Below are 27,213 nucleotides of genomic sequence, written 5' to 3'. Positions count from 1 at the left end.
TACATTTCCTTTTTTAGAAAATTTTTTCTCTCACATTAATAAAAATATACTCCCTCCGTCCCACTTTAGGAGTCCCGATCACTTTAGCACACCCGTTTTGTAAAAATTAATAAATAGTTTTCTCTACATTATTCTCTCACTTACTTTATCATTTCTCCACTTTAACTATTTATTATGATTTTTACAAAACGGGTGTGCAAAAGTGACCGGGGCTCCTAAAGTGGGACGGAGGAAATACTATTTTCTCTTTCCACTCAACACACAAAACAATATCTCCTAAAATTTCGTGTCATTCCCCAAGTGTGCCATCTATTATGAGACGGAGGGAGTACTAGTTTTTTATAGCTTTAACATTTAATCTACTCTCTAGTTCCTCTATAGTAGAGAGATTCTTATGAGCATGAGATTTAAGGAAAATAGTGTTAATGAGATAAGTGGATGACAGAATAAAGTAGAGAGATGAATAGAGAGGAGATGTGATAGTGTTTTGGCAAAAAATGAAACGACTTAACTAGAGTAAAACAACTCAAAAAGGAATACAAATCAACTATAGTGGGACAAAGAGTGTATTACATTGACCTAATTGATACCCTAAAATTCACAATAATTAAGACCTAAAAATTCAGTAACAAAATTGACATGGAAGCTTCTAGAAACTATGCGGCCAACCCCGACTAAGACAGGCTACTCGTGTTTGGAACGATCTGATGCTTCGCTTGGTTGCGATTGCTTCATGCTGGCCTCCGCCTCTGCAACAAACTTAAGATCTGGCTCGGGTTTGCTTGAGGGCTCTTTTAGGGCCATGTAGATGTAGAATGCTATAACCACGTTGAGGAAGAAGACAGCGAGGATTCCGCTCCACAGAGTCACAGACTCCGAGGGGAGCTCAGTAGAACCTGTGTGCACAGGCAGATATTTACATCAGTAACAACCATGAAAGTGATAATAAACTCATCTACTTGTAAATTCATCCATGTAATGAAGAAATATTATGCTTATGTGAGTCGATCCTGCAGATTTTGCAGCAAGTAAATATGAGGCATTTTTCATGCGCTAGGTTGGATGCACGCTTTGGATGTCTTGACACGAGATGGGATTCGAAGGTATAGCTTAGGTAGATAAAAGATAATACGACAAGATTATCCACCACATACGATGAAATTGACCGATTAGGTCTCCTAATTCAGCAAAAGTAATCTAATTTTGATCCCATGAGATAATCTCACACAATCTTTCTCTTCAAATGTTTAATGCAAGGAATGTAGTTGCACAACGCAGCCCGAAATCCTAATTACGCGCAAATGCTAGCTCCTTCTACAACTTGAAATCAAGGATTTTATACCAATATGGGTTTTTTCTATTTTTGTTCTAAAATAGAACTTAGATTCCTCGTTTGTTCTAGCGTTTTTTTTTGTTCCGGATTTGGGAGAGACGCATGACCCTCATGCGTCTCTTTTTAATGAGACGCATGACGATCATGCGTCTTTCATAGAGACGCATGAGGGTCATGCGTCTTTATTTTTTTTTCGTTTTTTTTAACGACTCATGAAGGTCATGCGTCTTAGGTATAGACGCATCTCTCTCATGCGTCTGTTGTTTTTTAAAATATAATAGACGACGCATGAGCGTCATGCGTCTTAGGTAGAGACGCATGAGGCTCATGCGTCTCTATTTCGAATTAAATCAGTTCCGCGAGAGACAGAAGGCAGAATACACGCGAGAGAGAATTCTGATAGGCGACTTCCGGCGATTCCTTGGCGATTTCTTGGCGAATCCGACGATTTCCTCTCGTTTTTCGGTAAGTTTCATTCAATCCTTCAACATTCCTTCCTTATTTGTTGTTAATTTGCATAGTTTGTTTAGATTTCCCCTAATTTTTGTAAATTAGGGTTTATAACAAATTGCTCAATTTTGTCCGATTTTTTGGTGTTTAGTTAATTGTAATGGATTTTAGTGGCTAAATTCATTCTATTGTATAGTTATTCATATATTAGAGATGCTTGGTGTTGTGATTTTGGTTGATATTGAAGAATAAAGTATAGGTTGAATTGCATATTTTAATTTAACCTTCTAATTTAGTAGCTATATGTAAATTAGGCCTTATAAAGCATGAATGGTGTTGAATTGGAGTGAATCAATCATTTGATTTATGATTTGTTGTTATTTTGAAGATGAATTTGAATGGATATGTAATTTGTGTTGTAATTTGTAATTGTTGTTTCGTGAATTTGTACTTAGATTAGATGGAGACTTCAAGTTCTAGTGAGCAATTATTATATGGACCCGAAGACCCGTCCTTGCTAAATTTACAGAAACATCACATTTCACATAAACTCATGAAAGAGGGCACAACCCAAGTATTTAAAGTCCGAAGGACAGAAAGCAAGACTTGGGACGTCGAAATTCACGAGAATGTTAGATATTGGCTTGACGTCTTTGGTTTCAAAGGCGTGATCGATTGTGGGAAGCCCATGAAGGTGGACAACGAGCTGATCACGGCGTTGATTGAGCGTTGGAGACCGGAGACGCACACTTTCCATCTACCGATCGGTGAGGCGACGATCACCTTGGAAGATGTGCAAGCCATTTGGGGCTTGAGGGCGGATGGTCGCGTTTTCACAGGGCGTGACTATCATGACAACTTTTCAGACTGGACCAGCAAGTGCCGCGATCTGTTGGGATGGATACCAGATACTTCCACAGAGACAAAGCAAGGCGGTTTGCTGATGACCGCACTGATCAACCAGACAAGGATGCCTCTGGGTGATGACCTACCTATGTACGTATACATCCAAAGGGCACGTATCCATGCCCTAATTTTATTAGGAGGTCTCATTCTACCGGACACCACGGGGTGTAAGGTGCCATTTATGTGGTTGAATGGGCTTGGGGATCCAGAAGATGTGAAGAATATTAGTTGGGGAAGTGCGGCATTGGCCTACCTTTATCATTATCTGTGCGAGGCTTCCATGGATAAGAGAAAAGAGTTGGGCGGGCCTATGATGCTTCTGCAGCTATGGGCGTGGGAAAGAATGCCCACATTGAGGCCTGCGTTCATTGGACCAGTTGTACACGAGCCATATACACCATGTGGCGCCAGGTATATGTCTAAATATTTATTTATTAATTTATATTGGATTATTTGCTTACATCAAATATATGTACAGGTGGAAAGGAACAACGCAGATAGGAAATGCTCCTAGACATTCGGTTGAGCATTATCGTGACCAAATATCTCTGATTAGACCTGGCCAGGTGAGTATTATTTCGGTTTAGACTTCATTTATGAACTTATTACGGAATTATTCAGTGGCATTTGCATTGCTGTTTTGTAGTTTATCTGGACGCCATACGCACATTGCATACTGCCTGACTACTGCAATGATGTGACTGGATGCTCTCTGTGCGAGACCTACTTGGTATGTTGGGCCTATGTCGAGGCCCATGAGCCTGGACGAGTGCGACGACAGTTCAATCGGTACCAGAATATACCGCAGAATGTAGACAGGATGCTAAGGAACGCCGATCATTTAGGCAAAAATGATCGGCGTGGTAAGAAGGGCAACAACTGGGCAACCACGCATCAGTTCTACATTGGGGAGTGGGACATGAGGTACGAAAGGTTCCAAGCTGCCGAATACGCCGCACCAATGTCTTTGGATATTCCCATGAGCCCGGGTTATATGGCGTGGTATAACAGAATTACAGTGACGTACATGACTCGGCCTGGGGCACGGGCCACTGCTGGGATGAATGAGTCGGCTGCTTCGATGCGACTATTTGTAAGTTTGTTATATTAAACTATATGCTTTCATGTGATATAGATTGTTTCTTATTGATATTGGTATCATTTTTTGTCTAGGTTGAGGCTTTTCAGAGGGTTTTCCATTTAACTACGGAAGACGAAATGGACCCCCGAGTGCGCCAGATTCGAGAAATTGTTAGGACTACCCTCGAAGATACGAACAACGGTGATGTCATGGAGTACCCCGCTTCTCATCATCAGGATGTGGTCATGCCGTACCAAGAAGAAGTAGTTCCACGGCGTCGTGGAGCGTGTGGTGTTCGGACTGGGGGACACGGTTACACAAAGCAGTTTAGGATGTCTCAGGCGCCTCCCGATTATGTAGCACCAGAGGCGCAGTATCAAGAGCATGACCCACCCCAGTGGTATTCACACCCGACGCATGAGTCTCAGTCGCAGTGGGACCGTCCACTGCATTCTCCAAGCCAGCCTGAGCCCGATTGGAATCGTCGCCCATATTCACAAAGCCAAGACATGTCGCAATGGAGTGGGGCCCGAGCGTCGGTCGATTCATTCTTCCAGAATTATCAGGTCATGCCTCCTGTACAAGCTGAAGAAGAAGACGATGATGAAGAAGAAGATGACAACATTGTCGAGGCACATGAGGAAGAAGACGTTGTTCATAGCATCCATGGCCAACCTCGTCCAGCTGCGGAGGGTTCATCACGCAGCGGGGTTGGGAAGCTCGTGAGCAAAGTGTACAAGAGACTATCTTCGAGGAAGAACAAGGGGATTGAACCGGCTAAGTACACTCCGTCGTCGTATAAGTAGCATGAAGAATGAGGGTAGAATTGCTCGGATTGATTGAACTGATTGCAACATTGTTGCATATGATATGATATTTGGATATCTACGTTATTGTTTGGTGCTCAAATTCATGTTAATGTTTCTATGTTGGTGAATTAATCATGTTTCTATTCTATTGAAAAGTCTTAATTATGTGTTATAAATATAATTAAAGTAGGTAAATGTGAAAATAATCCGAAAACGCCCGATCGGGCGAAATTAGTAAAATAGAATCGCCCGAGCGTCTGATGCATGAGGCTCATGCGTCTCTAACTTGCAGGCTGGCAGAATACAGAGAGTTCGCCCGCTCGGGCGATTCTATTTTACTAATTTCGCCCGATCGGGCGTTTTCGGATTATTTTCACATTTACCTACTTTAATTATTCAGTGGAGTTGAGACAAATAATTTCCATTTTCCAATAGTCCGAAACACAAGTTTAGATTTAATTGGCAGATACACAGAAACAACGTTTCATAGAAACTACACAAAACAAATTAACTACAGTGCTAGTGACATATAGAACAAACTACAATTCATCATAACACATCTCTTCTCCTGCTAAGTCCTCTTTGTCTCAAGGTCCTAAACAAAATAAAAACAAAGAAAGGTATCTTCTTACTCCATGCATACAAAGGTAAATTAAATATATAAAATCAATAATTGAGAAGGAAAAATACCTGCACTGCAAATGTCAACAATTTAGTCGGTGAGGATCCTACATAACACGACCAACTGTGCAATTTCTACGGTCATGGCCCTCTACACCGCAATTCCTGCACTTGCGGGGAGCTCTCGGTTCATCTTCCTCGCGGACATCCATTTGATTAGGAATCTTCCTTGTTCTGCCTCGTCCACGCTTTCGCGGAAGCAACTGCTCTAGTGTGATACGTAATTTCCATCCAGGATTTGCCCAATAGTCTTCGTGTCTTGGTGCTTGAAATGAGACACCATAGTACTGTGCTTCCCACGTAGCTTTGTGGTTGTGTTTATCAATGAGTTCAAACATAGAGTTATCTCGATCTCTGGCAACGGTGCACGCATGGGAACAAGGAACTCTCCACATCTGCCACTTCCCACAACTGCACTTTGAATCCATAAACTCGACGTCTTGTCTGTTATTGCCCTTTGCCTGTCCCTTTTCAACACGGGGCCGACTTCGAACTTGGTAATGACCTTTTTCTCGGTCAAGTACTGAACAGTAATGCATTTGCCCCTTTGCATCATACGCAGCAAGTTTGTCCCTCGCCCACGGGGTCAACCGACCTTCGGTATGTTGTATTTCTGTCTTTCTCTCTGCCCACCATTCCACTGTTCTCCAAAATGTCAGATCAACCAAAGCTCTAATAGGTAGCTCTCTTATACCTCTCAACACGTTGTTGTAGCTCTCTGACATGTTTGTTGAGGGCACCCCCCATCCCAGTTCATCATCGTAACAAAGAGACCAGTTCTCTTGTTTGGCTTTGTTGAGCTCGTGTATCGCAACAAGACTTTCCTCCCGTAGTGCACGTCGCCGTCGCACGTACTTGCGTACTTGAGTTGTGACACCCAATGCCCATATCATGCCTTTCGCTTTACCTCCCTTACCCTTAAGTTTAGTCAAGATATTTTTCCTCACATGGATCAAACAAAATTTGTGGTGACATATCGGCGGCTTTTTCCATTCATCAGAACGCATAGCCTTTAGGATTCCTTTATGCCTATCCGAAATGATGCACACCTCCCTTTCGTACTTCACCACATGGATTCTGACATGATCCAAAAACCACTCCCAGCTGTCGCCAGTTTCTTCATCGACAACAGCATATGCAACAGGCAGACATCTCTTGTTAGCATCAACACCACAAGCAACAAGAAGCTTACCTTTAAATCTTCCTCGAAGGTGAGTCCCGTCTATTGTTAAAACGGGTTGACACTCCTGGAAAGCATGTATAGCAGGCCCAAGTGCCCAGAACACATAATAGAAGACTTTAGTACGGCCCTGGCTCAACAACTCGTTGTGCCTCCACTCAACGATTGTGCCTGGATTCCTATACTGCAGTTCAAGCATGTAGCCTGGCAAATCCCTAAATGACTCCTCCCATCCACCAAATACAATCTCTAAAGCCCTTCTCCGTGCATACCATGCCTTCTTATAACTGATTACCACATGAAATTTGTCATGAACAAAATTTCTTACGGCTGCGGCACTGAACTCGGCATTTTTAAGCAACTGATGTCGAATACACAAAGCAATCATTGGTGATGAAAAGTTAGCATGTCCTCTATCATTACGATGGCCTTCACAACTATGTCGTCCACACCACTTCCTAATCTCCCACATATCATCATGGGCCATGTGTGTAACAGAAACTTTCCACCGACATTCATTCGCTTTATCAGCGTCGGTCTCGCTGATAATAGCTGTCCCATCTTCTGTCCTCCCTGCTGGATATTTGCACACGGCATGCCACCTTCTTACTTTGCTCTCAACCACCCTAAATTGCCGGTGTTGCCTCAGACTCCACATAGTAATAGCAGTCTTCACATGCAGTTTGCTATCAAATTTTGTTCCCGCATTAATCCGATATGGGTGTTCTTCATCCCAGTACATGGTACTGCGTTCATTACCAACTTCAGGTACCTCAGAAGGACCACTAGGCAGTCTGCGAAAATATTTCAACCCGGTGTGAACGTATTCTGGAAGTGGTTGTTCACCTTGCACGACGGGTTTATACACTACCTCCTCATCACTAGAGTCAGCACCAGAATCATCACTTAAAATCTCATCAGACGAGGATGACGACAATTCTGGATCATCAAGGTCTCTTCGTACAACATGAACATCATCATGCTCTTCTACATTCTCTTGAGTATTCAATCCAACATCAGCAGCATCTGCAACATCTGTTTGCTCATTCATACCGCAATCCATGCTCAAAGGTTCAAACCTCGTAGATGATCAAACACCATGATCAACAATTGGTGGGATGAAGGCATTTCCAACATACGAATACTAAACAAATAATTCAATATGCCGAGTAGAATTTAGAGCCGCATTGAACATATAAAACACACTTTGATCACTGTCAACCGCAGTACATACATAACTCGTACCGGTACCCAAGAAACAATGCCTCCAAGATATTTCGATGAAGTGTTGGTTTGAATCTATTCTTATCTTAACACATATCATTGCAACTAATTCAGATAATGAGACACATGAATCCAATACGATGGAAGCTCTCGCACGAGGAGGATCATAACAAATACCCACTTGAGGAAGTTGATATATTCTACCACCCCAATATAAACTCACGTATACTTGCATGATTTCTGCAAAAATATATATACAAACCAACAACAATTAAAGACAATTTTTTTCATTAAACCCTAATATAGTAAGTATACAAAAGATTTATCAAAACCCTAATAATATGCAAATAAACAACAAATACGAGAACAATGTTGAAAAATTGAAGGAAACTTACCGAAATATGAAGGGAATCGCCAAGAAATCGCCAAGGAAATCGCACGGGTTGTCTTCCTCTCTTTCTCTCGCGTATTCTGCCTATTCTGCCGTGGGAACTGATTTAAGCAAGTTAGAAACGCATGAGGCTCATGCGTCTCTACCTAAGACGCATGACGCTCATGCGTCGTCTATTATATTTTAAAAAACAACAGACGCATGAGGGAGATGCGTCTATACCTAAGACGCATGTCCCTCATGCGTCGTTAAAAAAAAACGAAAAAAAATAGAGACGCATGACCCTCATGCGTCTCTATGAAAGACGCATGACGATCATGCGTCTCATTAAAAAGAGACGCATGAGGGTCATGCGTCTCTCCCAAATCCGGAACAAAAAAAAACGCTAGAACAAACGAGGAATCTAAGTTCTATATTAGAACAAAAATAGAAAAAACCCATACCAATATACACCAACTGCTTAACTGTAACTATCAAACATTGTTGTCATCAATTTACAACCATGGTAAAACTGGAACTTCAGGAATATGAATCTATAGAAGATAAATGCTAACCGATAGTATGATTATATTCACAACTTTAGGCCTATAACAATTACAACTGCAGCATGTAACAATGATACAAGTAGCGAGTAAGGGAGCCTTACCGGGTAAGAAATTGTGTTTGAATCCATATAGAATCGCGAGAGGAGCTGCAAACATGCACATTGATGCAATCACAAACTTGTTCACTACTCCCATCATAGCCTCTTCAAACCTAAGACAAAATGATAGTGCAATTTTGTTATATATGCGATGCACACCGTTCGATATGCTAGTTTAACAGTTCGATGGTAGAGCCTTTTGAACAACAATTTGTACAAACAAACTACATAGAAATTTGACGAATTTTCAAGTAGCAAATCCAAATCTGGTGTTCAACTGGTGACTAATATATGCTTAATTTGCTAAACAATCTCAGCATTTTGCAGTTTGTCAACAAAAACAGGAGAAATTCAAAGTAGATTACAAAATCTGCCAATTTCCTCACAGAGGAAAATTTACAAACATGTGGGCGCAACACAATGATCTTCAAAACAAAACAGCTTAACAAAGCCTCAATTATTTCCCTCATCAATTTAACTAATTCAACAGATGATTCAACTATCACTAAGGGTATTCAGTCACGATGATTAAGAAAAAGAGAGAGTGAAATCACCTGCAATTCGATCCAATCAATTTGAGCACTTCCCTGGAATCTGCTTATCGCTTTTCTTCAACCTCGATCGATCCCAAAAATTAACCTATAACACCAGATTCCAAATGAACTGGATGCTAATTTGATCGAATTTTAAAATTGGAGCTTTGATTCCGAATCCGAGACGTGGATCAATTTATGGAGATTTTTTTCTGTTTTAGAGAGAGAAAGAGAAGAGAGTACAGTTTATTTGAGTGAAGAAGAATAAAAAGACAATATATTTATTCGAATGCAATGAAACTGCTAAACCCCCGTTTTCTCAATTCCTCTTCCGCAGCCCTTTTCTCTCTCTCCTTAAACCGCTTCAAATTCCCGCCTCTCTTCGCCCATTCCCTGCTCCGGCGCCCTAATCCACAGCTCCAGCAGCTGCGTCTTAGTCAATTCCGCGTTACTCTAAGCTCCTCGAGGAGCGCGGGAGCAGCAACAATGTGCACATCGCCGCCGTCCGTTCACGTGAAGGACCGAATTGATCTGACACCGAAGGAGAGGGAGATATTCGACCGTCTCCTGCAGGTCCTCCGCCACTTCAAACTACAAACCCAGCTCCGCGTCGCCGGCGGCTGGGTTCGCGATAAGGTCTCTCAGTCACTCGATTTCACTTATTTCTTTTCCTATTTTTGTTTCCCTTTATATTGCTAGGGTTGGACGCTGTCACAGTTTCTTCGCGTTGGTGAAATATGAGGGAGATGAATCGATAATTTGTTTTTGTGTGATTACTTGTTAGTTAGTCTATGAGCGGATTGATCGTCAGTGAGAAAGAAATTGCAGCTGCAATTCTGATAATTTCCATTAAGAATGTGAAAAGGCGACTTTTGGGTTTTTTGCTCGCTTTATGTTTGATTTATGCTTCAATGAGTCTTTTTTTTTGTGATGATGTAGCTCTTGGGGAAAGATTGCTATGATATTGATATTGCATTGGATGATATGCTGGGGCGTGAGTTTTGTGAAAAAGTGAACGAGTACTTGTCGTCTGAAGGCGTAGAGACTCATGGAATTGGTGTGATTCAATGGTAAATTTCTCTGCTTTTCATCTTGCTAAGTTCTTCACACATTCGCTTAATTTCGATTTTATGTGTAAATGGAGTGTCTACATTGACTAACATGATAGATAGAAATAATATTGGCTAATCTGCCATTTAATTTGATTGGATGATTAATTTAGAACTCATTTGTTCATATGATACTTGGAATACGCAATCATATGGCTCAAAACCTTTTTCCTTTTCTTTCACATCGAAACCCCCACATGAAAAAGTTTGGTATTGCGCAAGTTAGCCTAATGTTGTATTTCCACGATAATGGCAGCAATCCTGATCAGTCGAAACATTTGGAAACAGCAAGGATGCGTCTTTTTGATGTGTGGATCGACTTTGTCAACTTGAGAGCTGAAGACTACAGTGAGAATAGCCGTATCCCAACAATGGTACGTGCTTTATCTGTAGGGAGGTGTTTAGTGTAGTATCAAAGATGAAATTTGTAAATAAATCGTATTGTTCTTACAGAGGTTTGGCAGTGCTAAAGAGGATGCTTATCGCAGGGATTTAACGATCAATAGGTACTTGTCCAAACACTCCCATTTCAATTGCATCTCGTGTGTATTCCTATGATATCTGTATAATGTTTCCCTCTTGATTTTTTTGGTTTCCCGACCTTCTATATAACAGCTTGTTCTACAACATCAATACAAGTTCGGTTGAAGATTTTACGGAGAAAGGTAATACTACAAGTTATGTTTGGCCTTTTAGTCCGTCCCACTAAAAATAGCTCATTCTAAAAAGGAAACTTTGTTACACACAAAAAAGTTACTTGGATCTAGTGTACCATACTATTTTACATGCAAAACACTATTTCCTTAATATGTGTGCCCAAAAGTTATATTGGAGCGTACGAATATATTCTTCCAACCTGATGTTGTTAGTATGACTGCTATCACTGATGTCTCGTTGATTAAGTGTTTCTTTCATTTACCATTTGTAGGCATCGAACACTTGAAATCTGGGAAGATAGTAACCCCGTTGCCTCCAAAGCAAACGTTTTTAGATGATCCCCTACGAGTTCTACGAGCTATACGGTTTGGTAGGCCAAAGAAAACTTCTGCTCATCTCCTCTTTCTTACATTATCAGCACTTAATATGTCAGGATTTGCCCTGATTTTAGGTGCACGGTTTGGATTCTTGCTCGATGAAGAACTGAAAAAAGCTGCTGCAGACGATGATGTCATAGCTGCCATTGCTGACAAAATTAGCCGAGAGCGAGTTGGCCATGAGGTATACTTTAACATGCATCTTTTATTGCTTATCAGAAGTTCAGAACTAAAGCTCTATTATTGTCTCTCTTCTTTCGCATTACACAGATTGATCTCATGATGTCTGGCAACGAACCTCTGAAGGCGATGCTCCATATTTCCGAGCTGCAGCTGTTTTGGGCTGTGTTTAGTCTTCCGCTTAAAGCGGAGCCTCCGGCCCCAGAAGGATGCGAGAGGTAATCTCCTTAATCACAGCCTTCTAAGTGCTCCACTTTTTGTGTCCCACTCCTATACAACTTTCATTTTTTTCATATATTAATTAAAAATTTTTTTCTTTAGTTTCAATTTTGTTTGGTTGAATTTTGTACTACTTATTATCAAGGATTATTTTTAGAATTTAATGCCACTTTTATTATTATAAAAGTTGATTATTAGGATTGATAAATTAAAAATTAGAGTACATTATTATTGTATAAAATTCAAACTTTGTCGAATTATGATAGATTATATCGTAATTAAGTTATAAAATTATTAATTTTGTGGTGGGGCATCGTACATGTTATTCATTTATGATTTATTATCCCTTGGACTTGTATTTATTGGTTTATGTTACATGACTAGGCTTTGTGTTGATTACATGGATTCGGCGTGGAGGCTTTTGCAATTAATAGGGCCCTCTTCGATCATTGTAAGTATCCAATTTATAAGAAGATGAATTTACATTATTGTTAAAATTTGTTGGAACTGCTAAGCTTCTAAGAAGTGAGGGATGATAGTCAAACAATTAATCATTTTCCCCTTATGTATTTGATGTCTTTTTATAATGTTTTAGGACAACCAGTTGCGGCTGTGCTTGTATGCTGCATTGCTTCTGCCATTGAGAAAGGCTGTTTACGAGGAAAAGAAAGGGAAGAAGGTAAAATAAGTTAACTAGTGTGTATAACTTGCTTCTTAATTGGGTTGGGTGCTGTATATCTAATAAATTTTCCCTCTTTTAAACAGATTCCCGTTGTTAGCTACATTTTTCGCAGTTCTCTCAAGCTGAAGGCTAGTGATGCGGAAACGGTATGGTGTTTTTTTCTTTAATTATTTTGAATCATTTAAAGATTTTCAACATTACATGAATAGAAATCGTCTCGATGCAGGTTTTGAGCATGCATCTCGCAGCAGAAAATTTCTTGTCCTTGATCCCTTTGATCATATCTGATGAGAATTTACAAACTCTTGAAGGAGACAAGAAAAGCGTTACTATCAACGTTCCACTCCCATCAAAACGCAGGATATTGACCGGTGAGATGATCTCTCTCATTTTTAAGCCTCGTTTTTTTCATTCTCTAGATTTATCCATGGTGCATGTGTTTGAAATAATCCAAATGGAGGGATAAGCATCTAATTATGTGGATTTCAATCACATGATCAAATTTATGATGCATAGGGTTGCTACTTCGCGAGATCAAGGAATTTTGGCGTCCTTCTCTGGTGCTTTCGTTGCTCTTACACCCCCAAGATATCGGTTTGATTGAAAATTCTTCAAACAAGGATGCAGAATTGAACGATAGAAGGGCACTATATAGCAGGGTTGAGAATGCAATTCTTGACATGGGTAAATTCTTTTCTTCAAACTATTTTATCCATTCGTTGATAAATTTTTCGTCCCTTCATTGAAAAAGTTGGAATTATTCTCAATTTTTTTCATCTTTCGATGCAGGACTCGACAAAGTTTGGGAGCTGAAGCCACTAGTGGATGGTAAACGAATCATGGATATATTGCAGATAAAATCGGGAGGGCCTATCATTAAAGAATGGGTAAAAACGCCTTTGCACCTTTGTTTTTTGATTTGTTAAGTCAGTATAACTACAAACTGTGAAACACGATGACTTCGCTACGGAAAATGATAGAACTCAAGAATATGGATTTTCCTCCCCTATGAGATATTGAACCCAATACCACGAATTCATTCAGCGAAGTGGTGAATTCATTATTGAAGATGATCTTTCACGATCTAAGGACTGAAATGTTTCCTAGTTTAGTTTAAAATTGATTTTTTTTATCCAATTCCTTGCGGCATATGATACAAGTTAATGACTCTTTTTTTCATGTTCCCTTCTCGTCAGCAACAAAAACTGCTCCAGTGGCAGCTCGCACATCCTTCCGGATCTACAGAAGAATGTGTGGATTGGATGAAGGAAGCCCAATCGAAGCGTGCAAGAACAGAGTAACTCGTTATGCGATTACCTTAGAGTTTAAAGCATGCATTTTTTTAAATGAAGCAGATGGTATTAGAGTTTATGTATAGAAGGTTGGCTGAAGAAGACAGTAACTAACTGTTTTAGATAAATTATCAATATGACAAATCTAGATTAGATAGAACCTATGAAACAGGGGAATTTTGGAAGTGACATTTTATTTCCTTTCTTGACGGAAATTGGAAATTGTGTATTATGTGGAGATGATCTGAGAAATTGTGATATTGATGCAAGTTTTTCTCTTCTGAATTTGATAGATTCATGTGTGACAGAGGTTGACAATAAACTTTTCCAAAATTGACTGTCCCTCCGTTAGAAGTGTCATGTATGCAATGGAGTAAATAGTTCAACAAATAAATGGATCCTATGACTTGGAAAACTAAAAAATAAAGTGTGCCATCAACCTTGGAATGGAACTGAGGGAGTCATTCTTAAAGGTCGTGTCATAATTGACTTGGACTGCCTTTGGCTTTCGGCATTCACTCAACTAGGTTCAACACACACACACACACACACATTGAGAGATGTCTTCAGAACCTTCGGCTTTGAATATTAACCACTCTACTACTAGGCAAATAAACATAAATCTAGGACATATCATGATGGACTCAAACCTAAAACTTTTAGTGAATTTTATTTGAAATTAATCATAAAATAATCTTTTCTCCACAATAAACACACGAATGAAGAAAATGATATCGTTTATTTAAAAAAACACTAGCAATATATTACACGTAGACAATCAAATATTTTTGTCTTTGAATAGTAGTGCACAAATCCAAACTCTATGATTTTTTTGATTGGTTTTAAAATTTTAGAATGAACTATAAATTTATACCCACGAGAAACAAAAATGTATACCTTAAGGTTTGATATTGAATATAAGTACTACCAGGTAAAAGTATATTCATCATATTTTTGTAAGAATGACATACTGCAGATTTCTTCTCTCCTTTTCTTTACATTGAGTAAGAGAGAAAGAGGTATTGTTGGCATGAAATAGTCATCGAGATAATATGGTTTTATCATGGGAGTGGTTTCATTTTTCATATGCTATCATTTTCACATTAAGACATACTCCCTCTATCATTTTTCATATGCTATCATTATAACACAAATTTTAAGAAATTGTTAGAGTTTGTAATAATTGAAGTGAGGTAGTGGTTGTTGGAGTGTGTAATAATTGGAGTGAGATAGTGGAAAGTATGACCCTTTTGACTTTTTGTATGTTTAGAATTTTGTTTTATTTTATTTTTATGAAAGTAATGATATTTGAGTGTAAATTTGATGCAACATGAGGTTAAATTTTATGTTCAAATATGATAAATTTTAAATGTGACTCTTAAACTGAAACAGACTTAAATGGTAAAATGTGACTCTTAAACTGAGACGGAGGGAGTATCATCGAACACGTAATGTCCTTTCAAGCAACCTCATAAAAAACGTTAATTAAAAGTCCAAGTACCTATTTTTATAATATCATTCCAAATGGAACACTCAATTTTTTTTGTCAAATGGCACAATTGAATTTACTTTTTCTTCTTTTCTCCATCTCCAATCACACTTTCATAAATTTCCAGCTCGAGAAGTTCTGCTTTTCAAGATTAATTCTCAGGTATTATTTACAAGCTTCCAAAAATAGGGGGATGCCGTAATCTCTCTATTTTATTACAACTGCTGTTTAAAATTTATTGCATATAATTGGATGTAAATCAAGAAATGACTGTTTTTCCATCTTTGCCGATTATCGCTTTATATGTCAAATTCGGAATTATATTGATTTATCCATTTAAATTCATTTCTTCTGTTCACACACAGCAAAGGGAAAATGTTGAATCTTGATACTGTTCTCCCACCAAAATCCAAAATTCTCGATGGATATCTCATGATGATTCTTGATTGGGTGTTTGTTTTGGAGAAAAGGTTATTTTTGTGATAAATTTTGACTAAAATTCACCAAAATGGTCAATTGCTATTGTCATTACATCGATGACAGAGTTTAGGACAATTGCAAAAGCATATACTCATATTTTCTTGTCCAAACACCAACAAGAAACTCTGTTTCCATCACCTCTAGCTATCTATACATGTGTTGTTTGATACTTCAAAGCATTACTCACAGCAATGGATGCTGACACGGGGCGCCGACGGCTCCCCAGGCCGCGCCTACGAGGCGCCACCTGGAGAGAAGCCTTAGCCCGGAAGCAAAGCCGCCTCGTGGCTGAGTTTCTCCGGAGAAACGCTTCCTCGAAGCAGGCTGATGCTCGAGGAGAGACCGCGTCTCGGGATCCGAACATAGAGGTTGAGATTCAAGCAAATCTTTCACATGATTTGCTCTACCAGATTTTCATGTTGCTCCCTGCTGAATCCCTCTTTAGGCTGCAGTTTGTGTGCAAGCAGTGGTTTGGTGTGATCAATAGCTCGGTTTTTGTGTCGAGTCATGCTCGGAAGTCGGAGACGGTCTTGGTATCTCAGCAGATGGCCTTTTGGCCTAGAGGGTGTGTGGGGATGCCAAAGGCCTACTTCCATTTCTTGAGTTTGGATGGTTTGAGGAGTAGTTTTGTGGAGTCGAGCGTGGATGATTTAGGTAGCGTTCGAGCAAGCTATGATGGCTTGATTCTCGGATTTAATTCGAGGAGGAAGAGATTGGTGCTCATGAATCCTATAACCGGGAAGTATGTTGATCTTCCGTTAGCTGTTTCGTGTCATCATCTATGTGAATCATTTGGTATTGCCTTTTGTAGTGAGGCGAAAACGTACAAAGTCGTGCACTTGTTCCGTGAGGTGTTGGGTGGTGTTGGTTGCGAGATCTTGAGCGTTGAGACGAGGAAATGGAGGAGAATCGAGGAGCCACTTGAATTGGTTCGGATTAGGCAAAACCCGGTATCTGTGGGGGGATCACTGCACTGGCTAGGAGCTAGGCGGGGGCGTGATTGCTTCGTTTCCTTGGATGTGTGTGACGAGAAGTTTGTCACCAAGCAATTGCCCGTGAAGAGGGCGTGGGGAGATAGGTTGGTTGAGATCGCGGGGGGTCTTGGATTTGTGAGCCGTGCAGAGGTTAATGCGTTGGAAGTGTGGATTCTGAGTGAGTTGGGAGGGGAATGTTGGATTAAGAGATGCAGGATCGATTTGAGGGTGGATTTTGTCCACTGCGTCCCGGTTTGTAGCCGGAGAGACGGGAAGGAGATTGTGCTTGAGTGCGTGAAGGGTCGCTTGTGTGTTTACGACTTTGGTAGGGAAGAATTGAGGCTCGTGAGTTCGGGATCATCCGATGGTTGCGGTGGTGATGGTGGTGGTGAAGAGCCATGGTTTGGGAAGATAAATAGGCGTTATATTCCTCATTGGAACACTCTTGTATCATGTGGTGATCAAAGTGTGATCACCTAATTCTGTAAATATGTATCAATAGTTTTAATGTTATTCTTTTTATTCTAGATAGGGGTGTCAAAATCGATTTTATAGTTATAAAATCACTAAAACTATCCTATATTATTATACCATGACATATTAAATCACTAAAACTATCCAATATTATTATATAACAATTGAACAAATGTAAAAACAGTTTGTGAGTTGATCTAACAGTAAAGTGTTTAATGATCAAGGCCAAAGATATAGAGTCGAATCCACCTAAATATACTCTTTAAAATTCTCTTTACTTGTGAAAAGAAAAGATAAAAAGGTTAACTAACTAAAAGAAAAAAGTAGCATTATTTTTTTTATAATTGCAAAATTACAATTTAGTCATTATAATCCTTTTTATAATTCTACCAAGAATACACTAAGTTGTGCTTATTTCTTTTGTCGTGATTCACTACCCTAAACACTCTTAGTTACAAATTACTACCGTTGAGTACTTCTTACGTTCCAAAGTAGATATCATATTTTCCTTTGAAGAAAACATCTTTTTAGTAAAAAACAATGGATTGGTATCAACTCACGAACTAAATGTTTAAAAATATCATCTGAGGTCTTTTAACTTCGATTTAATATCATAATTTATATAAATTATGAATTACTTTTTCAATATTTGGAATTTTTTTTGGTCGAAAATACCCTCATCGAAATATTGATAAACTCATATTGATATCCTAAATTATGTGATAACATCCTATCAAAATATTGCCCCACCTAACATCAAAACAAATTCAATTAATCGGCTAAGTTCTTCCTAAAACATTAGTGTTAGTTACACGACGGGACACCGGACACTCTAATGTAGGGTTTTGAATAGGATACAATTGTAAAATTAAAAATTTACTAAGGGCATTTCAGTCATCTTTGTGGACATCCTGTGTTTAAATATGCAAACAAACACTAATCTTAAGTTAAAATAAACACTCGTGTTGCTAGAGCATCTACAATGGCGGCCGTCCCGGCGGACGTCTGACCGGCGTGCTAGACGTCCGCGCGGGACGTCCGCCATTAGGCGAGGGAGGGACGGATACGGACGTCCGTTGCGGACACCGGAGTTCCGCGGTGTTCCGGGGACATCAGCCCGGACGTCCTGATTTTTATTTTATTTTTTTTTATTTTTTAAAAAACTCTATATATGTTAGGGATATTTTTAAGAAGTTTTGAACATTGTAAATCAGTCCTTCGACTATCAGAAATTATATTTCCGGATGAATTTTCTACACAACAACTTTAATGGAAAATAAAAATTTCAGAGGCTCCCGCCCCTTGGACCCTGCTACTCGGGGGCGCTGCCCCCGAACCCCCGTCTAATCATAATGAATTCAAACAAGCGTGCACTCCGCACTTCCAAACTTACATGATGTCTCATTATGACAATATTGATCAATCAAGTTAATCCAATTACACTGAAATAACCAACAATATATACGGCTCGTTGAACTATATATTTTTGTTTTAACTATGTATTTTTTTACAAATTATGTAATTTTTTTATAAATAAAATGTTTGCATTTTCTCCGTATTCGTGTCAAAATTTTAATTTCCGTAAATTGTTTAATTTGGTGAATTTATGAATTTTTTTTGTGGGAAGTCCGTCGGGATGTCATTGGGGATGTCCGCCACTGTGCAGTGGGATGTCCTTATGACGTGACAGTGCAGTGGGATGTCCTTATGACGTGACATGATGTGTTTTTTAGATGCCCGCCGGGATATCTGCACCACTGTGGATGCCCTTAAAATAGATCATAGAGATTGCATCAAAATATATTTAGGGTTAAACGCTTGTAATCCTTAAAAAAATTACAACTCAATTAGTCCCCAGCCGAATAATCGTAACCCGAATAGGGGTGACCCGAAGCACGTCTGGCCGACCGCATTGGCATCCCTAACTCCAAATGGAGAAAAATAAAGAGTATAATAAGACCATAAAATTGACGTCTCAAGTCAACAATGTTGTAGCGATCTTCGTTCATAAGCAATCGCCATTACGCCTCTGAGAAATCAAAGCCGGTGATTTACTCTCACCGGCGGTCGATCGAGGAGAGTGAATTACATCGATAGTTTCATACAACTCACTGAGCTCCAATTTACTTTAAACAGGTAAATTTTGTTCGTAATCGGCTATGAAATTTTTTGCTTTTCATTAACTGAGACGATTTCGGAAATTGGGCCTTCAGTTACTTCAGTTTTATCCGATGATTATGGCGATATAATGTTTTCTTTTAAGCTTGATCTCATTTGCTTAGCTTGAATTTTCATCAGTTGTCTTCTTTTCCTTTTCCCCCCAATTCTGATAGTGAACCGAAATTAGGTCACAGATGTATCTGCTGCGATCAAAAGATATGTTTTGTTATGTCGTATTTTCTTCATTTATTTTGAGCTGAATTTAGAAAGTGGAATACTACTCTACTTCTACTTCATAAATATGCCTATTTTGGTGGCCTAGTTCTAGTTGATTGTCTACGAATAATGAATCTATGTATGACCTTGATTTTGGTATTGTTTAATATGATCTCATCTTTATTTATTTTTAAAATTTATTTTGTCAGAATCAAAAGATGAAGTCATAAATCAAGAAATAGCAAAGTAGAGTGTAATCTAAGCTTATTAAAAGATGGTTTCTCCTTCATCTTAGATTGTTACATTGTTATGCTTATATAGTGATGTTTAGTTTCTTCTGTCAGTTAAAGTGACACGATGAAGAAATCCGCCACGGGCGAAAAGACTAGCTTGCTGAAGTGGGCGGAAGAAAGAATGAAGTTGAAACCGGAGCTTGAAGAAGAGAAGAGAAAGCAGCAGACGAGCAAGGAGCCACGAGATAGTAGTCTGGTTGCTGTGCCTTATCTCCCTGATGACTGCATTTTCCACATCATTGTCCGGCTTCCTCTTGAATCGCTACTATCATCGAGGTTTGTTTGTAAGGCCTGGTACCGGATTGTCAATCGTCCTGATTTTGTTGATTCCCCATCTTCAGCGATCAAGCGTTGGATTGATATATTTGACCCCGGCTGCGAGGGTTGCCTCGTCTTCTAATGTTGGGAGCTCATCAGCCGTGAAAAAAAATGAGTTTAATGTCGATGCCAATGTTCTAGGGTTAGACTCTGTTGCTGTACTTCACTGGCACCTTTTCAGCCCACGTACACGGTTTCAGATCAAGTATTTGGAGATCGGAGGTGACAAAAGCACGATAAAGGAGTACAACGTGACTTGCACTGGCCACATCAAGGCGACGTGCAATGGCTTGATCATTCTTGAAAAGGTTGTGAAGGGAAGAGGGCTAATCGTGATGAACCCTGTCACGAGGGAGGTGGAAGAGGTTCCTTTGGGGACTATGTGTGACCCTCACCGTGAGTCGAGCAGGTATAAACTCGTGCACCTGTTTCAGGATGCCTCACAGTGCATCGGGTGTGAGATTATGCACATTCGGAGCAGGACATGGAGAGTCGTCGAAGGACCCCCTCATGGATTCATGGGCTGGTTAGGATATCCCCCGGTTTCCGCCACAGGAGCTCTGCCCAATGTTGATCATAACGAGCACATCGTGTCGATGCCGTTGAAGGATGAGAAGTTTGTCAAGATACCTCTCCCCAGCACCGGTGGGATTCACGATCGCGTTCTTGAAATAGGTGGGAGTCTTGGATTCGTGTCTCCCCAGCCCGGCTGCTATTTTCCTCATGTGAATAGTCTCGTCTCTTGGAAGATCTTACAAGACGAAAACAAAATTGGAGTGACGAACTCATGACTGAGTGGCACGTGTTCGAATCCCACCATCCGCACGTGTTCGGGTGTAAAATGTGTATTGATGAAGTGAAACACGAGCTTTAATATCGAGTTGCTAAAATTTCACACATAAATCTTGATTTACAACAATGAAAATTCTGAATCGAAAAATAACATTAATTATAATTGGACAATTTATTCAAAACAAACGGCAATCAAGAATCAAATGTGGCCTTCTCATTCATTAAAATGCAGCTGAGGCCGGCTTGGGCGCATCGCCTTCGATAAAAATGTCGAGAAGCTCATCGACCGTAGTGAATTTCATGTCTGGATATAGTGCGGAAGCCTCCGCGTCATTCTCTGCAAAATCATGGCTTGTCGTCGCGCCTTTTATGAAGATGCCGTGAAGGATGGCCACCGGTATGTTCTCAGGTTCCGGCAGCTCTGCAGTAAATGTAACAGAGAAAACGTATCACATTAAGCCTATTTTTTTTTTTGTTTTTGATATGTGCATGCCACCAAAATACTCAAAGCAACACGACGATTAATTCATTTATTAATAGGCTTACTTTGTGAAAGGGCCACGACTTCTTCTTCATGGATGTGAATCTTTTTGAAATTCCTTCCTGATTTCTTCTCCCACATTGAAATTAATTCCATTTGTGTTAGTATGTTTGTTGGAGGTTTGTATATCAAGGTGCGGTTGCACGCTCTTGGATCGTTCGCAGCTTTGATCGTGCAAAGCCCGATGTCGTCTTCATAGGTCATCACAACTAGCACAGCAAAAAAAAGGTGAGAAAAAAACACACCAACTTTCAATGTACTCGTAAAAAAATTGTTAAAACTTTGTAAAATGTTTTATTTATATCTGGCTTCAGTTATAAGTTAACTCAGTCATATTCTTAGGTGGATCAACCCAAATTTCTTTTTACCCCTGCTCAACTATAATCCATCTAAGAATCTAGCGAGCTGACTCAGTTAATGTAAAAATATGTTAAAGCATATATAAATAAATATTTTGCAAAATTGTGGGTCTTAAAAGGAAAAATACATAAGATAAGACGAAGATATTTTTCAGAAAAAACACTCAAAATTGGGGACACAAAACGGGATGGGATTAAGCAGCACGAGTTCTTACATTTAGCTTCGCCGTCGCCATAGACAGTGATCTCCATCTCCTGGTTGTTGGGATGGTAAGGGTGGAGCAAATAGTTGATGAAGTAAGCTCCACAGCAATTCACACACACATAAGTATAAGGAATTTTTGCTTCTTCAATGGCTCTTCTGATTCTCCTCTTCTTCTCAAGCACTGATTCGAATGCCGGCAATACACTAACTTCTTTATCTTCATCCACCCCATAACCGGACGGCACAAATCTCTACCAAATTAAAAATATAGTATATATTATTGATTGTATGTATAGTAAAATTGAGATGAAATAAGTACAAAAGGTTATAAATTTATGTGTGTCATGTGTAATTTTGATTGTTAGACTAATGTATCTACTATCTAGGATTGATAACTATTTGATTAATGATAACATACATTTTTTTTTACATTAAACACAAATAAATCAATGAAGCCGGAACATATTTTTAGTCCAAAAGAATTATTGAATTAAATCTTCAAATTCTTAGGTTGTAAGAAATGTTATTCATTTGATGACGTTTAAGTAAATTTATGATTTTACTTGATTTAATTTATGGATTACTCTCTTTTAAGTAAATTTATGATTTTACTTGATTCAAATTCTTCGGTTCGTAAAATTTGGAACCGGAACCGGTCCGCGGTTCAAAATATGGTGGTTCTGATTTAATAAAAAAATCACGGTTCCGGTTCGAAACCGGAACCGGCGGTTACGGTTCCGCGGTTAACTGCCGGAACCGAAAACCTTGGGGCATCTCTAGTAGTACAACTAGTAACCTATCTAATTTTTGCAAAGAATATTCCATATGGTTAGACCATCCACAATAGGCGCCCAGCGACCGCCCAGCCGAGCGCCGGCGCTGGGCGGTTCGCTGGGCGGTCTATTGCAGCCGCCCAGCGGCTGAGTGGAGAGAGAAACCGCGCAGCGCTGGGCGGTTATGTGGCGCTGGGCGGTCCGTTCGACGCTATTGCAGCGCCCGGATCGCCCAGCGCACCGCCTAGCGCGAAAATTAATTTTTTTTTTCCGAAACACTATATATACTCGCTTTGCTCGTCATTTTCATTCGCACCACTTGTTTTAACGAGTACTCTCTCTATCTTAAATTATTGTACTTTTTTAAATTTTAATAGTATTATTAAACTTTTCCCGTGTATGTGTCGTAAATTAAATTTCGCATATTGTGTGATTGTTAATTATTTCATTTTGTATATATTTGTTAATAGTGATGTGGATAGTATTATTAATGTTTCCCGTATATGTCTCGTAAATTAAATTCCGTATATTGTGTGATTGTTAATTATGTCATTTTATATAATTGTTATTAGTGATGTGGCTATTGATGTGGCTGGGCTATTTATGATGTGGCTAGGCTATGGCTGGGCTATTTATGATGTGGCAGAAGGATTTTTAGTGCTGATGATGTGGCAGTGGCTAGGCTATGGCTGGGCTATTGCTGGGCTATTCCTATTGTGGATGGCCTTATATCATTTGTCGACTATTGAATGTCATCATGGCATGACGCAAATCTCACATGAAAATCTGAAAAGTATAATTAAATTTTATAGTACTACATTTAAAACAATAAAATTCTTTAGCACTATCTACCTATACACATATAGTAAGAAATTTAATTTTTTTTAACTATCTATCAGTATTAGTTTAACTAAATTAAGTATTCATTGAGGGTCTAGTTTAATTTAACCGTGATTAAAACATTGAAAATTGCAAAACCATAGTAATAATGATTATAACTTAATACTCCCTCCGTCCTTTAAAAATATGCACTCTTTCATTTTTAGTCCGTCCCACAAGAATATGCATTTTCCAATTTTGAAAACTTTTTTTCCTCTCTAATGAGATGGAACCTATTTCCCAATAAATACTTTAATACCTTTTTTTTCTCTACATCTCTCTTACTTTACCAATTTTTTACATTAAAATCTGTGCCGAACCTAAAATACATTTTCTTTTGTGGACGGAGGAGTAGTACTTAAAAATAAAAACTTGCCTCAAATATTGACTCTAAGGTCCATCATTGTATATGATTTTTATATGAAATTTTATTAATTTTTTTACGAATTAAAGTATATATTCCATTCGTCCCATAGAAATAGGTCATATTTCCGTTTTCGCCCGTCCCATACAAATAGTCCATATCCATTAATGGTAATCTTTTTCTCATTCTCTTTTACTTTATCATTTATGAGCCCCACCATCAACTACACAATTTCAATAATTTTTTCTCCTTCTCTCTTACTTTACTAATTACACGTTAAAACTCGTGCCAAATTCAAATGGCCTATTTCTATGCTACAGAGGGAGTAAAACATATGTACCGACATATCCCTACAGACAGTCTATGTCGACTGATATCAGCCATATTTTTTTAAGATAATACAACAATAATTACCTCGTGTATTTTCTCTCTATTTATCAAAGTCCAACGTTTATTTGTCATGAAATAAAAAAAAATCAAGCTGGCCGATAAACTCTATCCACACATACATATAAAGATATTTTTGTAAAGAAAAGGAAATAATTCTTCCAAAATCCCACAAAATCAACCTTATCCACGTCTGATTATTGGATAATGTTCATGATCCAAGTGTCAAGTAGATTATTTCATTATACGCATTATGTGGATTAAGTTCGTAGCAAGTACATGATCTAACTCGATGATCATCATCTCGAGTTTACACACACACACACGAAATACCTTAATATTTCCAGCAAGCTTGATAGCCTCCAAAATCTTGAGCTGGTCAAGAATTTGAGGATATGCAACTGCAGATATCACAACATCAACCTCCTTTATCACTGAAACAAGCTTCTCATGCTCGTCAAGCATTCCCTACAAAAGGGGTGGACGCAGAAAATTATTTTCAACTCTACTAATTAAATCAAGTTTTTCCCGACGGCGATTAGGGGTGCTTAAAGGGGACAACCTAGCACCTCCTTGGCCAACGGATTTTTTTTCTGGTTCCTGAATCCGTCACTACCTGCAAACACATTCTAAGTTTCGATCGAGAGAGAGGGAGAGAGGGAGACCTTGACAATGATTGCTCCCAAGGATTGGAAGTGGGTGAGGAGGTTTGTTTTGGAGGAATTAGGCCTTGAGAAAAACGTAAGTAGGGTGCCCTAATTTGAGGCTTGCTCTTACAATGTAACCCCCTACATAACCACTCCCTCCAACTATGAGGATTTTGCTTTTGCTCTCATTTTTCTCCATTTTGATAGATGCCACAATCTTCACCACGAATTTGGCTCTTGCTTGTGCAAGTTGTGGTTTCACATGCATACTCCATATGTATTTATAGCCAAGGGATATGTATTTGGGTCCATTTATTTCCTCAAACATGCAATCAATATGGTTAGGTACATTAATTAACCTTCACATAATACTTGAAACATGTACATAGTAGCTATAACTCGTTAGTGTTTTTGTAATGTTTATTAGGGTCTAGAAAATCACATGGATTTCATCTAAATATAGGATCAATCATAGAGCTAAAGAAATCAAAATCATCAAACATGGTTCCTATGGGAAAATCGTCGCTTAAATCAATTAGTTGTCTCGATTTCTGGTCAGTCCCACAACTTTTTATAATAGAACTTAAAATCACGAAGTTCCCGTTTTCACAATAGTCCAACAACAAAATTTTGCTGTTAGTATTAATGAGATAACGCATACATGCATCACTTTAGATGATATGGCTGACTAAGGGGCACGAACGTAAACTAAATGGCATCGTTTGATGATTTTACGGAAAAAATGGCACGTACTGATCCTCCTTCCTCCTTCAATCCCTATGCAAGCTACCACCAACATCTCCCTACCCTAAACCTAAAAAGTGGAACATATTCATATTCATCTTCATAACTCCTCTCTCCCCCCCTAACCCTACACAGCCACCCGGCGTCTCCCTAACCATATGCAGCTGCCTTCGACATCTAATCCTACGGCCAACGGCAAAGTTGTTGGGGTTGCTTCTGCCGACAAGGAACAAATTTGGAAACAATTCATCAAAATAAAACTTTAAATCAAAACAAATACATGATGTGATAGAGTGGGCTGAGAGGGAGATAAAGAGGCTCACGGCGCCCCAACACCACACTCCCGTGCAACAACTTTATCTCACAGCAGATGGAGAAAGACCATCAAAATCACAAGGTACATACGAGCTACTTCAATTCTTTTCCAGCTACATCATCACCACTTATGTTGCTTCATACTAATACTAATCGAACTTCAAACACTCACTACTGCCGTTTATTTCAGATTTTTTGACAGTGCTAGTATTCGAGTCAACAAATTATAACAAAAATCTGATTTCTTAGGGAAACCAAACTTATATCCACATACCAACAACACTCACTATGATCAGATATGATTTTTTGTGTGATATGATTTTCTTACTAAACAATTCACAAAATTCATTCACACAAGTTTCAGAGATTCGGTTTTCTTCTACAACCCCCAAACATCATCATCTTATGCTGTAGGGTATCAGTTCATCATCTTCATATCAGTTCAAGTTCCAACTTTATGTACTAATACTAAGAAGGTTATATTCCCTATGCTAACTCAAGATACTCGATACAATTTGGCCACACGAGATTAATCTGGCCCGGTGGCTGTGGCAAGCAGGAACAGAGCTTCTCAAGAATCAAAAACTAAATTTAAAGGCAGCATATTAATCGAGCATGTGCAGAAACCATAGGGAGTCGAAAACTCGAAAAGCAACCTCAGCTATGTTCCAACCTATTTTCCCCAGCAAACTACTGCTCATTTTCAATTCTCATTATCCTAAAACAATCACTCAAGTCCTAAACCTTGAAATTCATCAATTTAGCAGCAGAGATCAATGTTGAGGGCATTAAATGGAAAAATAACACATAGGAAATTCATCAATTGAGCTGTGAGATCATACTAAACTTTGAAATTCATCCAAACAGTAAACCCTAATTAACAGAGCAATCGCCTCCAAATTTTCCCATTAGATGCAATAATCAATCAAATCAAATCAAATCTTCGTATTCCAATCGAATTTCCAGTAGATTTTACAACATTTCCAACAATCATAATCACAAAATAACCGCTTACAGAATAATCGAGCGACTAAATCGATGAATCACCGACTCGTC

The 27,213-nt window shown here is 38.9% G+C and overlaps 4 protein-coding genes, 1 long non-coding RNA gene and 2 pseudogenes across 5 annotated transcripts; 4 read left to right on the top strand and 3 right to left on the bottom strand.

Moving 5' to 3' along the window:
• Window positions 1-1,910: 1,910 nt before the first annotated feature.
• Window positions 1,911-4,576, top strand: LOC121780078 (protein MAIN-LIKE 1-like). The gene is made up of 4 exons (XM_042177601.1): window positions 1,911-3,100; window positions 3,168-3,255; window positions 3,336-3,782; window positions 3,863-4,576. The coding sequence occupies exons 1-4, from the start codon at window positions 2,244-2,246 to the stop codon at window positions 4,574-4,576; spliced, it is 2,106 nt and encodes a 701-aa protein (XP_042033535.1). The 5' UTR covers window positions 1,911-2,243.
• A 435-nt stretch (window positions 4,577-5,011) lies between these two features.
• LOC121779628 lies at window positions 5,012-7,850 on the bottom strand. Its single transcript, XM_042176977.1, has 2 exons — window positions 5,270-7,850; window positions 5,012-5,174 (listed from the first exon to the last, which is right to left on the bottom strand). The coding sequence occupies exon 1, from the start codon at window positions 7,501-7,503 to the stop codon at window positions 5,308-5,310; it is 2,196 nt and encodes a 731-aa protein (XP_042032911.1). The 5' UTR covers window positions 7,504-7,850; the 3' UTR covers window positions 5,012-5,174; window positions 5,270-5,307.
• LOC121779630 lies at window positions 7,845-9,280 on the bottom strand. The gene is made up of 4 exons (XR_006045862.1): window positions 9,253-9,280; window positions 8,702-8,811; window positions 8,060-8,156; window positions 7,845-7,904 (listed from the first exon to the last, which is right to left on the bottom strand). It is a non-coding gene; the product is annotated as an uncharacterized LOC121779630 (long non-coding RNA).
• LOC121779629 (tRNA nucleotidyltransferase cca2-like) lies at window positions 9,281-14,039 on the top strand. The gene is made up of 15 exons (XM_042176978.1): window positions 9,281-9,867; window positions 10,171-10,301; window positions 10,597-10,714; window positions 10,794-10,846; window positions 10,956-11,005; window positions 11,269-11,367; window positions 11,449-11,558; window positions 11,645-11,772; window positions 12,158-12,224; window positions 12,369-12,452; window positions 12,539-12,601; window positions 12,682-12,826; window positions 12,972-13,139; window positions 13,245-13,342; window positions 13,652-14,039. Exons 1-15 carry the CDS (start codon window positions 9,526-9,528, stop codon window positions 13,754-13,756), a joined length of 1,761 nt encoding a protein of 586 aa, XP_042032912.1. The 5' UTR covers window positions 9,281-9,525; the 3' UTR covers window positions 13,757-14,039.
• A 1,234-nt stretch (window positions 14,040-15,273) lies between these two features.
• LOC121778439 (F-box protein At5g49610-like) lies at window positions 15,274-17,217 on the top strand. Its single transcript, XM_042175792.1, has 2 exons — window positions 15,274-15,398; window positions 15,906-17,217. Exon 2 carries the CDS (start codon window positions 15,908-15,910, stop codon window positions 17,168-17,170), a length of 1,263 nt encoding a protein of 420 aa, XP_042031726.1. The 5' UTR covers window positions 15,274-15,398; window positions 15,906-15,907; the 3' UTR covers window positions 17,171-17,217.
• A 1,921-nt stretch (window positions 17,218-19,138) lies between these two features.
• LOC121778311 lies at window positions 19,139-21,054 on the top strand (annotated as a pseudogene).
• On the bottom strand, window positions 21,021-25,496 carry LOC121778310 (annotated as a pseudogene).
• Window positions 25,497-27,213: the final 1,717 nt, after the last annotated feature.

This window comes from Salvia splendens, chromosome 19, assembly GCF_004379255.2.
Source record: "Salvia splendens isolate huo1 chromosome 19, SspV2, whole genome shotgun sequence".
Classification (NCBI taxonomy): Eukaryota; Viridiplantae; Streptophyta; class Magnoliopsida; order Lamiales; family Lamiaceae; genus Salvia; species Salvia splendens.
This window is presented reverse-complemented; position numbering and strand designations above follow the sequence as displayed.